We start from the raw sequence: 14,257 nt of genomic DNA, 5'->3' as shown, positions 1-14,257 counted from the left end.
ACAACAAAGGAAACTTAAGCAAGGTGAAAAGACAGCCTTCAGAATGGGAGAAAATAATAGCAAATGAAGCAACTGACAACTAATCTCAAAAATATACAAGCAACTCATACAGCTCAATTCCAGAAAAATAAATGACCCAATCAAAAAATGGGCCAAAGAACTAAATAGACAGTTCTCCAAAGAAGACATACAGATGGCTAACAAACACATGAAAAGATGCTCAACATGACTCATTATCAGAGAAATGCAAATCAAAACCATTAAAAAGAATACATTTGAATCAGTTCTAATGAGGTGGATGAAACTGGAGCCTATTATACAGAGTGAAGTAAGCCAGAAAGAAAAACACCAATACAGTATACTAACACATATATATGGAATTTAGAAAGATGGTAACAATAACCCTGTATACAAGACAGCAAAAGAGACACTGATGTATAGAACAGTCTTTTGGACTCTGTGGGAGAGGGAGAGGGTGGGATGATTTGGGAGAATGGCATTGAAATACATATAATATCATATACGGAACGAGTCGCCAGGCCAGGTTCGATGCACGATACTGGATGCTTGGGGCTGGTGCACTGGGACGACCCAGAGGGATGGTATGGGGAGGGAGGAGGGAGAAGGGTTCAGGATGGGGAACACATATATACCTGTGGCAGATTCATTTCGATATTTGGCAAAACCAATACAATATTGTAAAGTTTAAAAATAAAGTAAAATTTAAAAAAAAAATAAAATGAAAAAAACATATTAGAAAAAAATAAACAAAAACAAACTTTCCTGACAGAAATACACTTATTATATTGACAGTGTATTACTAATCACAGATTTCTTATATTTGCATCCAAATATTAAGAGGAAGAAGTAATTTAACAAAAGTGTAAAACAATATAATACTTTAAAGAAAGGCATAAACTTTCCATTAATTCACTATCATATACTGTATCTTTCATTTCATTATAGTTCCAACTTCCAGGCATTAAACTGACATTAGGGCCTGTATGAAGCAAAGTGTACTGTTTTGAATCTCATTTCATAATGTCTTCTACTGGCAGAATTTTATAGCCTCTTTTCTTAGTCTATATTATCAGAAGGAGTTATCATGAATGTGTTTCTTATTAGCTAACAGTGAGTGTCTACTTACAGCGCTCACTTTGGACTTCATCAACATTTGTAATAAAATATACTCAGACTTTCTTTAATAGAACTCACAGATTTCTTTAAATGTTAAGTAGTAATGTCAGGAATGTGCATAGATAATAATTTCTTATTGATCAGAGGCTACTCCTATAGCAGTATTGAATTTGTAAGGCTTACATAAATTTACTAATTTGTCATACTTTAGAGTTCTCTGAGTAACTCAGTTGTTAGTTGTATGTAAATGTCATTATCTTCTAGTTATCCTTTGATCAACACTTCCTCTTCTCATTTTCTATTCCTCTTTTCCAATGAATAGAATGCTAATATTGAATTTCCTAACTGAAACAATCACTCTTGACATTTTTATAGATATTCTTTGCTTCTGGAAAAATTTGCTTCTGTCAGTTTGCTTTTCTGAAATTTAAAATGTATTTAGAATATATGTATGAGGATAGTTTTAACATGAACTTGTGACTTCACAAATTTTGGCAATTTCAAGTTGATAATAACTTGAGAAATAAAAGCCTAACATGTGCTGTGTGCACAAAAAATGTGGCAATTAATACCCAGGAATAAAACTAGATGTTAAAACTAAAAATAATGCAATGGAGTTGCCTTGCTAGAATTTAGAAGCTTATTCTTCAGTTTCCTCATGGCTGTTTTCACTTCCTGATTTCTCAAAGTATAGATTACTGGGTTCAGAATGGGAGTAAAGATGGTATAAAACACAGATAGAATCTTGTCTATCAGAAAACTGCTTAGTGGCCACATATAGATGAAGATGCAGGGCCCAAAGAACATGAAAACCACAATGAAATGAGCTGTGCAGGTAGAAAGAACCTTAGATGTTCCTTTTGAAGAATGATTTCTGATAGTAACCAAGACAATAACATAGGAACTGAATAGAAGAATAAAGCAGGACAAGGCAATGATGCCACTTGTTGAGATCATAAAGAGGCCCAGGACATAAGTATTTACACATGCTAGTTGGAACACCACAGGAAGGTCACAGAAAAAGCTATCTACCTCATTGGGACCACAGAAGGGCAATGTGAGAGCAAATATGACCTGGCTCATTGAATGCATGACTCCTACAACCCAGGAAACCACCACAAGGGCAACACACATCTGGGGACTTATGATTGAAGCATAGTGAAGAGGCTTGCATATTGCAATATACCTATCAAAAGACATGGCCATTAGCAAAATAATCTCAGTGCCAGTAAAAAGGTGTAGAAAAAATATCTGGGTGATGCAACCATCAAAGGAGATGGTTTTGTGTCCACTGAGGTAGTCTGTAATCATCTTAGGGGTTGCAAAGGAAGCAAGAGACATATCAATGATTGAAAGGTTGGTGAGCAGGAAGTACATGGGGAAGTGCAGATGAGAGTCTGATATCACTGTGATGACTATGAGGCTATTACCCACCATTGTTGTCACATAAAAGAGCAAAAACACCACGAGGAAAAATGTCTGTAGTTTCCAGGATTTAGAGAGTCCTAGCAAAACAAAATCAGAAACTGTAGACTTGTTCACCAAATCCATCATCCTGACTGATAGTTGGAAACCTGCATCAAAGGAAAAGGAAAAAAATTAAAGAGAAAATATGATTCTATTGAAGCAAAGTCTCTATTTCCCAGATTCATTTTCACAGACTTTGTTTCCTCTAGGAAAACTTATCTTTAGTATTCTTTCCACCTTCATAGGCTATATTAATTTGAAAGGTAAGATATTAGGGATCGTGGTGAAATACCACTTAAGTCATAGATGTTGAAAATAGCACTTTCCTTCCTAGTGCTGATGGACAATCCAAATGAGATTAGCCTGTGTAATTTTAAAGATAAGAACTCACATTAAGGAAGCACTTACTCTGGGCTGACTGTGTGTTAAATGCATACACACACACACACACGTTTAGTCATTGAGAAACTCATCCATACTGAAAGTACGGATTTACATAAGGTTATCCATAGTGAAAGAACATTAAAAATTATCTCGCATATAAGTGACATGGGCTCTTAAGCAACATTATGGACAGACTTAAGTTAACAGTTGCAAAACTTAAAAATTTATAGAGAATCATTAACACATTTATGGATAAAATTCATCTGATTGAGACCTACCAGAAACACTAAGAAAATTAGTTTTGTTGATATTTACCCAAACTAAGGAGCTTTATAAAGTCAGAAAAAACAAGACTGGGAGCTGACTGTCAGCTCAGATCATGAACCACTTATTGGCAAATTCAGACTTAACCTGAAGAAAGTAGGGAAAACCACTAGACCATTCAGGTATGACCTAAATCAAATCCCTTATGATTATACAGTGGAAGCAAGAAATAGATTCAAAGGATTAGATCTGATAGAGTGCTTGAAGAACTATGGACGGAGGTTCATGACATTGTATAGGAGGCAGTGATCAAGACCACCCCGAAGAAAAAGAAATGCAAAAGGCAAAATGGTTGTGTGAGGAGGCCTTATAAATAGCTGTGAAAAGAAGAGAAGCAAAAGGCAAAGAAAAAAAGGAAAGATATACCCATTTGAATGCAGAGTTCCAAAGAATAGCAAAGAGAGATAAGAAAGCCTTTCTCAGTGATCAATGCAAAGAAATAGAGGAAAACAACAGAATGGGAAAGACTAGAGATCTCTTCAAGAAAATTAGAGATACCGAGGGAAAATTTCATGCAAAGACAGGCACAATAAAGAACAGAAATCGTATGGACCTAACAGAAGTAGAAGTTATTAAGAAGATGTGGCAAGAATACACAGAAGAACAAAACAAAAAAAGATCTTCATGACCCAGATAATCATGATGGTATGGTCACTCACCTAGAGCCAGACATCCTGGAATGTAAAGTCAAGTGAGCCTTAAGAAGCATTCTACGAACAAAGCTAGTGGAGGTGATGGAATTCCAGTTGAGCTTTTCAAATCCTGAAAGATGATGCTGTGAAAGTGCTGCACTCAATATGCCAGCAAATTTGGAAAACTCAGCAGTGGCCACAAGACTGGAAAAGTCAGTTTTCATTCCAGTCCCAAAGAAAGGCAATGCCAAAGAATGTTCAAACTACCACACAATTGCACTCATCTCACACACTAGTAAAGTAATGCTCAGAATTCTCCAAGCCAGGATTCAATAGTGCATGAACCATGAACTTCCAAATGTTCAAGCTGGATTTGCAAAAGGCAGAGGAACCAGAGGTCAAATAACCAATATTCGCTGGGTCATGCAAAAAGCAAGAGAGTTCCAGAAAAACATCACTTTTGTTTTATTGACTATGCCAAAGCCTTTGACTGTGTGGATCACAACAAACTGTGGAGAATTCTGAAAGAGATGGGAATACCAGACCACCTGACCTGCCTCTTGAGAAACCTATATGCAGATCAGGAAGCAACAGTTAGAACTGGACATGGAACAACAGACTGGTTCCAAATAGGGAAAGAAGTACATCAAGGCTGTATACTGTCACCCTGCTAATTTAACTTATATGCAGAGTACATCATGAGAAATGCTGGACTGGATGAAGCACAAGCTGGAATCAAGATTGCTGGAAGAAACATCAATAATCTCAGATATGCAGAGAACCCCACCCTTATGGCAGAGAGCGAGGAAGAACTAAAGAGCCTCTTGATGAAAGTGAAAGAGGAGAGTGAAAAGTTGGCTTAAAACTCAATAGTCAGAAAACTAAGATCATGGCATCTGGTCCCATCACTTCATGGGAAATAGATGGGGAAACAGGGGAAACAATGACAGCCTTTATTTTGGGGGGCTCCAAAATCACTGCAGACAATGACTGCAGCCATAAAATTAAAAGATGCTTACTTCTTGGAACAAAAGTTATGACCAACCTAGACAATATTTCAAAAAGCATAGACATTACTTTGCCAACAAAGGTCCATCTAGTCAAAGCTATGGTTTTTCCAGTAGTCATGTATGTGTATGAGAGTTGGACTATAAAGAAAGCTGAGCACCAAAGAACTGATGCTTTTGAACTGTGGTGTTGGAGAAGACTCCTGAGAGTCCCTTGGACTTCAAGGAGATCCAACGAGTCCATCTTAAAGGAAATCAGGCCTGAATATTCATTGGAAGGACTGATGCAGCTGAAACTCCAATACTTTGGCCACCTTATTCGACTAACTGACTCATTTGAAAAGACTCTGATGCTGAGAAACATTGAAATCAGGAGGAGAAAGGGACAACAGAGGGTGAGATGGCATCACCAACTCGATGTACATGAGTTTGAGCAAGCTCCTGGTGGTGACGAACAGGGAAGCCTGACATGCTGCAGTCTATGGGGTCACAAAGAGCGACTGAACTGAACTGAAGAAGACTGAGTATCAAGTATATTGCAATATAGCCATTACCCCAAAGAAAGGCATTTAACCGCTTCTCTATTTCTTTTTTTCCTTAAATAGGAGTATGTTCCTCCTACAAATATTTGTGATTACATGATTATATGACTTAAAATTTTACCTTGTCTTCTAAAGGATATGTCACATCACTTCTATGGGAATAAGCATTTAGGCTTAGTCCTACTTCTGTTTGAATTCTCCCTTCATATATGCCAACATATGCAAACTGTTTTAATGATCTAACCCTCCAGAATTAGAAGGTGGAAGTAGGAAAGACACAGGGAAAAAAATAAAAAAGAAAAGAGCACTTTTGCCTACCAGATCTATAGCAGAATCAGGGCTTTATGGTATACACAAGTGTCGAGCAGGCTCTGACAGAAAATGTACAGGAGTTAGTTTTAAATATAAATAAATGACCTAGGTGAATCATTAGCTGTGTAGCAGCTGTAGATAAAATGGATGTTGTAGGGACTTGGGAATTGACCAAGAAATCATATTTCAATGGGATCTTTTGAACAACAAAAGTGGTATGATTTAGTTCACAACAGGAAGATACATTAATTTTCTCATGGGAGTTTACAATGATTGTTTTTACCTGGACCTGAGAGAGTCAGGGGATGGAAGTTGGGAAAGCCAATATTTAGAAGGTAGAAGGAAACGTCAACAAATTTTAATTAGCACTCTTGATTATCTAACCTTGTTCTAGAGGCCATGGGAGAATAAAATCCAGGAACATGGCAACCCACTCCAGCATTCTTATTTCTGCTTTAAGTAATGTATAATTTTTTGGAGTTACTGAACACTCATAAATAAAAAAATCTGTGAAACAATGAAGTCAAGTATATCAAATTTTCAACCAATTCTTAAAGAGTGAATTGGATTTTAGATAAGTGAAAAACTGTGGTGTGCTTAATCAATCAAGAAAATGTTCTTACAGAAGAAATGTCATGAAGTTGACCTATAATGAAAACTCAAATTTTGTTTGGTAAAAGAAAAAAGTATGTGGGAAATAAAATAGTGGAGCTTATTTGCAGGAACAAGATATTCAGTTGGCAGTTTAGAAGAATAAGAATGCCACTCTAAAATAGGACTTGATATAAAAGAAGACAAAGGCTCATTGTAAGACTATAGACAGAGTTATGGTTACTTGAAATCAATATTTTGTAAGGATTTATACAGATTATTTGAGAAGAGAGAATTTGAAGGCAGGAAATTATTAAGTTAAATAGGTATAGAGAGATCCCTTTGATTAAAGTATTAGCAATGTGTATGTTATTTGGATAAATAAAATAAGAATTCCAAGTAACTTATCATTAGGAGTTATTTATTAATTGAACAACTAGCTATCTTATTCTACTTAGTTCATCTCTTCAGAGACCCTCCATTGCTGTAAGAAGAGTATAATTACCACTTTTTTTTTTTTAACCAAAGCCTTGGAAACATGATTTATTCATTCAACGTAATATGGGCAGAAGTTTTGTGCCATATGTGCCACATTTGAGCAGAAGCTTTAAGATTCAATGCATAATTCCCCTATTGCTCTTTATCCATCTTCTTGGGTCCAAAGATGAAGAGATGATGGGGACCAGACTGTGCTCATAAAAAGACACAATACTGTGAACAAGTTCGTTATCTCCTAATTGTTGTATACATTTAATATCATGCAATGGCACCCCACTCCAGTACTCTTGCCTGGAAAATCCCATGGATGGAGGAGCCTGGTGGGCTGCAGTAGATGGGGTCGCTAAGAGTCGGACACAACTGAGCGGCTTCACTTTCACTTCTCACTTTCATGGGTTGGAGAAGGAAATGGCAACCCACTCCAGTGTTCTTGCCTGGAGAATCCCAGGGATGGGGGAGCCTGATGGACTGTCGTCTCTGGGGTTGCACAGAGTCGGACACGACTGAAGTGACTTAGCAGCAGCAGCAGCAGCAATCATTATCCCAGCAGGCTTAAATTGATTATAAAATTAATATGAAATTTCAAAGAACCTAAGGTCACCGAAACAATGTGAACAGAACAAATTTGTTAGGCTCACAAAATCTGTTTTCAGCACTTATTATAAAGCTATAGTAATCATCAGAATATTGTGTTTGTCTAAAAAATAGATGCATGGAACAGAATGGAAAGTCCAGAAGAATTTCACATATGTGATAACTGATTTTCAAAACAAGTGCCAAAATCATTCAATAGGAAAGAAGAGCCCTTTTAACAAAGGATTATTTAAAAATTGTTCTTTTTCATTGGATATCTGTATGGAAAGGGGCTTCCCAATGTCTCAGTGATAAAGGACCTGCCTGCAATGCAAGAGACACAGGAGATGCGGGTTGGATGCCTGGGTCGGGAAGATCCCCTGGAGGAGGGCATACCAACCTACTCCAGCATTCTTGCCTAAAGAATCCCATGGACAGAGGAGCCTGGTGGGTTATAGTCTATAGGGTTGCAAAGAGTCGGACACGACTGAAGAAATTAAGCACACATGCACATCTATATGGAAAATAAGTAAATAACTTCAATCCTAGTCTGTAACCTTATGTAAAAACTATTTTGAAAATTAATAAGAAAAAATTTCAATAGGGGAAAAATTGGCTAGAAAAAAACACTAAATAGGTAATTCCTAGAATAAATTACACCTAATAACAAGTAAACCTGTGAGAAATATTTAACCTCATTAATAGCCAGGGAACTGCATATTAAAATAAAAATCAATGCCATTTTTGCTCATCAAATTGATCAAAATTTAGAAGAATATTTAAGGATATTTTGTATCATGGGTGGGGCTACCCAGGCGGTGCTGGTGGTAAAGAACCTACCTGCCAATACAGGTGACATAAGAGATGGGGATTTGATCTCTGGGTGGGGAAGATCCCCTGAAGGAGGGCACGGCAACCCACTTCAGTATTCTTGCCTGGGCAGAAGATTCTCCCCATGGGCAGAAGATCCTGGCAGACTATAGTCCATAGGATCACAAAGAGCCAGATATGACTGAAGTGACTTAGCACACATGCATATCATTGATGAATGTATAAACTGCAGTGTTAAAAACAAACAAACCCAATATATTGGCAATAACTGCTAAAATTAAAATATACTTTTCTTCAATGTTATTTGACTCATAAATCTTTCTTTGGAGAATCAATTCATGGAAATAAAAGCAGTGATCCTTTAAACTATGACAAAAATATTTATTTTAGCAGAGTAAGCAGTGGGAAAAATAAGGGGAAAAAATCTAATTACCTATTAGTAAAGGAATTATATAAATTACAGAATACCCTTACATTAAAAAATACAGCTGTCATGAAAAGAAATACTTGAATTTGAATACACCACAATGTCTACAAAAACCATCAAATGAAAAGCAAACTGGTTGGTCATGTGTATTATATGATCTTAATTTTGTAAAAATCAAACAATAACAGAGTAGACTAACACTGACTACATCAGGGATTGAGAATAAAGAAGTAATTGAAGCATTTCCTTCTTTATATGTATTTAGATATTTTTCACTTCTTACTAATTTTGTTTGCAGTAAAATACATATAATATAAAATTTATCTTTAGTGATATTTAGTATATTCAGAGTATTGCAACTACCACCACCATCTAATTCCAGAACATTTTTTTGGCAATGACTGGCACTATCCCCTTACATGTTCCAGAACATTTTATCCAAAAGGAAAGCCTGTATTTATTGAGCAAACACTCCCAAATCTCCTTTCCCCAAGCCCTTACAATCAGTAATCTGTTTTCTGTATGTGTTTGTCTATTCCTGACATTTCATACAAATGGAATAATATAATATGCAGCCTTTTGTGTCAAAATCCTGTACATAAATGTTTGTAGTAGCACTATTCATGATAGCCAAAATGTGGAAACATCTATAAACTGATAAATGAATAAACAAAATGTAGGATAGCCATACAATGGAATATTATTTGGCCATTAAATGGAATGAGGAATAAAACAGTGATCCATGTACAACCTGAATGAACCTTGGAAACATTGAAAGAAGTTACATGTCTTACTCTTGAAACTACAGTTGACCCTTGAACAACATGGGGGTTAGGAGTAAGAAGCCAAAAATTTGTCTGTAACTTGATAGTAAGCCCTCTGGGTCCACCATTCCACATCCATGGATTCAACTAACCTCTAATCGTGTAGCGTTCTCATATTTACTACTGAAAAAAATCCACATATAAATGGACTTGGACAGTTCAAATCTGTGTTGTTCAAGGTTCAACTATGTAACTATGTGAGTGTGTGTGTGTGTATAAAGTAATGTATATTGGAGATGAACAGACTGAAAAAAAACATCTCTTCTAGAATATTTAAGAGAAGTGGGACACAGGCAAATCTCTGCCTCCAATATTGCAGAGAAATGCAGGCAATATAGGAGTCACCAGTTATAAGAGCAAAGACTCTTTAGATAGAAATGCCCAGGGAACCAGTACAGTGGGAAAATTTGAACTGTAATTGACTAATTGTGGAGGCTCAGTATGGACAACTTTGAGTGGTAAAAACTAGAGGACCTAGTCATATGAGCAAAATTTTATATTCTTTATCTCCAAGAGTTAGACTAGATTCTCACAATATATCAGAGAAAAATCCCCTCCAGCTTCCAGCAGAGGGGGAGAGAGAAAAGAATCATTTTGAAATATGTCAGAGCACACACACACACACATTAACAATGCCTGCCCTAGGGAAAACTATTTAACCAGAGCCTAACCTAATAGGATATTATCAGAGCCCAGCTGACCTAGAGGATGGGGAGTACCCCATCTCCAGTCAGCTTTGGCCTTCCAAATGGGAGAAAGGAAAATCCCAACTCTAGCTCACTCTAGACATTCTATCCCACCCAAGCAAGTAGGAAAAAAAAAGAAAGAGAAACACTTATGAAGTTCCCTCAGAAGTACAGGCTTACTGAAACTCTGAGACCTAATCATGGGTCTATAGAAAGCTTCCCCTCACCCCTGCATTTCACTACCACATTATTTAAGGCCTGTTTATGGTAGCTCCTTTTACCCAGGTTTGACCATCAAAAAAAAAAAAAAAAATTACAAAGCATACCAAAATCAAAACGAAAAAAAATAAAAACCCACAGTTTGAAAAGGCAGAGTAAGCATCAGAACCATCAGAATGTATGGGATCAGAATTCCGTACATTGGGAATATTGGAATTACCAGAATGGGAATTTAAAACAAATGTTATGAACATGATAATGAATAAAGTAGACAACATGCAAGAACAGATGAACAATGTAAGCAAAGAGATGGAAATCCTAAGAAAGCACCAAAAGGATAATGCAGTAGATCCAAAACACTGAAACAAATGCAGAATGCCTCTGATGGGCTCATTGGTACCCTGGATGTGGCTGAAGAAAAAACATGTGAGCTTGAGGATACCTCAAATATTAATAGAAACCTTCAAAATTGAAAAGTAAAGAGTAAAAAGTCTGAAAAAAGAAAAGAGAGAGAGTGTCCAAAGTCTGTGAGACTGCTACAAAATGTATAACATATGTGTAGCAAGAATTTCAGAAGAAAGAATGGAACAGAAGAAGCATCTGAAATGATAATGAACCTAATCATAGTCAAAGAGCATTCCCTGCTCCAGGGAAACCGCCCCAGAAGTATTTTAGAATAGCCATGGGCCAAGTCCCACTATGTGTATTTTGTTTCTCTTGTTTTTTAATTGGTGTGTCTGTTACAATTAACTGATCAGAGTCTCATCATTGTACATTGGGTGTGTGGAGAGTAAAATAGATGATGTCTTTTGATTCATATGAAGAAGATCTCACCCACGGAACCACCCACACACACACATATATATGTGGAGCTGGTGCAGAAGAAAAGACCCTGGACTTCTAGACAAATGGTAGAGAATTTGGGAGTCTTGAAATTTAGTGGGCATATTTTCCATGCAGGAAGTCTGTAACTAATTGTAACCAAAGAGTGAACAGAGATAGATTGGAAATCATGAGAATATATTACATCTTCTTCAAATAAAAACTGGACATTTTCCCAACCCCATGGATCTTGGCTGGCCGTGAAAATTGCTTTGCGCAATAAAATTTGGTTACAGGGTTGTGTGAGCTCCAGAGACCTGTGTGAGTTAGCACGGTTCCAGTTTTCATTCCACTGTACTGGGATACAGTTCCTGTGTAAAGAAGTTCAAACTATAGTAGGTTTCCAAGCTGTTAGATTTTTATCTGATATAAATTATTTTGCATATGATAGCTGATAAACAGTATCTCAGTGTAATTTAACAGCTTTTTCTTTTTTTTGGCTGTACCATGTAGCTTATGTGAACTTAGTTCCCCAACCAGGGATCAAACTCTGGGCCCACTACAGTGAAAGCACCAAGTCCTAACCGCTGACCCACCAGGGAATTCCCTAATACATTTTCTTATTAAAGTTTGAACATCTTTTATAGAGCTTGTACCTATTTGCATCATGCAAAATGCCAAGCTGGAATCAAGATTTCTGGGAGAAATATAGTAACCTCAGATATGCAGATGACAGCACCCTTACAGCAGAGAGTGAGGAGAAACTAAAGAGCCTCTTGACGAAGGTGAAAGAGGAGAGTAAAAAGCTGGCTTAAAACTCAGCATTCAAAAAACTAGCATCATGGCATCCAGTCCCATCACTTAATGGCAAATAGTTGGGGAAACAATGGAAACAGTGACAGACTTTATTTTCTTTGGCTCCAAAATCAGTGCAGACGGTGACTGCAGCCATGAAATTAAAAGACACTTGCTCCTTGGAAGAAAAGCTATGACAAACCTCAGCAGTCTTTTAAAAAACAGAGACATCACTTTGCTGACAAAGGTCCATATAGTCAAAGTCATGGTTTTTCCAGTAGTAATGTACAGATGTGAGTGTTGGACCATAAAGAAGGCTGAGAGCCGAAGAATTGATGCTTTCGAACTATGGTGTTAGAGAAGACTCTTGAGAGTCCCTTAGACAGCAAGGAGATCAAAACAGTCAATCCTAAAGGAAATCAACCCTGAATATTCATTGGAAGTACTGATGCTGAAGCTCCAATACTTTAACCACCTGATGCAAAGAGCCAACTCATTGGAAAAACCCTGATGCTGGGAAAGATTGAAGGCAGGAGGAGCAGGGGGCAACAGAAGATGAGATGGTTGGATGGCATTACTGACTCAATGGGCATGACTCTGAACAAACTCTGGGAGACAGTGAAACACAGAGAAGCCTGGCACACTGCAGTCCAAAGGGTCGCAAGGAGTCGGCCACAACTTAGCAACTGAACAACAACAACATATTTGCACGTCTTTTTCCATTTCTCTGCATGGTTGCTGGTCTTTTTACTCGCTCATTAGCTCTTTATGTATTAATTTATCATTGCTTCGTCCTTAAAGGTTAGATTTTTTTCTTAGATTTTTTTCTAAGTATTCATTTGTGTCAGCTATGCTTTTGCGTTTCTGCGGTGAAAACATATATAATCAAAATATTCAATTTTCCCTAATTATTAATGAGTTTTGAGTTATAGTTGGGAATGATTTCCTCCCCTAGATATAAAAAGAAAATCAGGTTTTGCAAATAAATATGTGTCCAATTTTGAATAGTGGTAGGTAAAGTATAAGGAATTAATGTAGTTCTTTTCCAGGTGGCTATCCAGGTATCTCAAAATTCCTTGTTAAAAAGCACTAATTACCCCCTACTCATTTTAGAAACTTCACTTTTTATATACTTTATTTCCATGTGTAATTAAGTCTATTCCTTGGTTTTTAATTTTGTTTTTCTAATTGTTTTTATATTAATTCATCAATATCAAATTGTTTTATTTATGGCATCTTTATAGCATGATTTCATACACTCTAGAACTCATCCTCTCCCATTGCTCTACTTTTTAAAATGTTTCCCTGGCTCCTCTTGCATGTTTGCATTTTATTTTTCCAAAAGAATTTTGTAGTCAGTTTATGTAGATCAAAGAGGCCAGTGTGATTTATATTTAAATTGCATTAACTGGGATTCATGTTGATGTATGGCAAAACCAATACAATATTGTAAAGTAAAAAAAAAAATGCATTAACTCTATAAATTCATTTGAGATGAACTGACATCTTTATGATATATATTCTAATTCAAGATCATGGTATATGTTTCCATTTGTCCAAGTCTATATTCGGGTCTTGTAGGACGGCTTTAAACTTTTCCTCACATAGGTTCTGAACACTTCCTTTAAGAGTATGAATTTTTCTGATCTCAAACAGGGAAACACATTCTCATTTATTTTTCAATGAACTGAGAGATAACATTTGTAGCCCCCAAGCCAAATAACAGATCCTATTTGTCTTATCTTTGTTGTGGCCCAAGATAAAGATCGTCCCTTACATCTTTCCCATCATTTTCACTCCATGTACGTAGAGCACTTAAGAATAATAATGACACTTTATGATCCATCTTTAACTCTGGACAAAACATGTTGAATGTTCTAATAATTCCCATTGGAACTTGAACTTGTGTTTGTTCCCCCAGGGAGTAGCTGGTTCTTTTCATGCCATGATATTGAATCCATTCATATCAATACAGATGTTATAAATACACATGTCTCAAAGATTGTTGAGCCTCTTTTATCCAGAAATTAGGCAGAGAATTGATCTGAGGTCACTCTGGAGTGGTCATCACTGCTTTCAGGAATTAGTTGAGTACCGGAAGGTTAATATGTCTGTGGAAAAGATCCTAAAACCATCTAGATCAACCCACTTCATCATTATCATATGAAGAATCAGAAGTACCTGTT

At 36.6% G+C, this 14,257-nt stretch overlaps 1 protein-coding gene across 1 annotated transcript; it reads right to left on the bottom strand.

Moving 5' to 3' along the window:
* Window positions 1–1,734: 1,734 nt before the first annotated feature.
* OR4K2 (olfactory receptor family 4 subfamily K member 2) lies at window positions 1,735–2,691 on the bottom strand. The gene has a single exon (NM_001390403.1). It carries the CDS (start codon window positions 2,689–2,691, stop codon window positions 1,735–1,737), a length of 957 nt encoding a protein of 318 aa, NP_001377332.1.
* Between the last annotated feature and the right edge of the window lie 11,566 nt (window positions 2,692–14,257).

The sequence above is a fragment of the Bos taurus genome, chromosome 10, assembly GCF_002263795.3.
Source record: "Bos taurus isolate L1 Dominette 01449 registration number 42190680 breed Hereford chromosome 10, ARS-UCD2.0, whole genome shotgun sequence".
Lineage (NCBI taxonomy): Eukaryota > Metazoa > Chordata > Mammalia > Artiodactyla > Bovidae > Bos > Bos taurus.
This window is presented reverse-complemented; position numbering and strand designations above follow the sequence as displayed.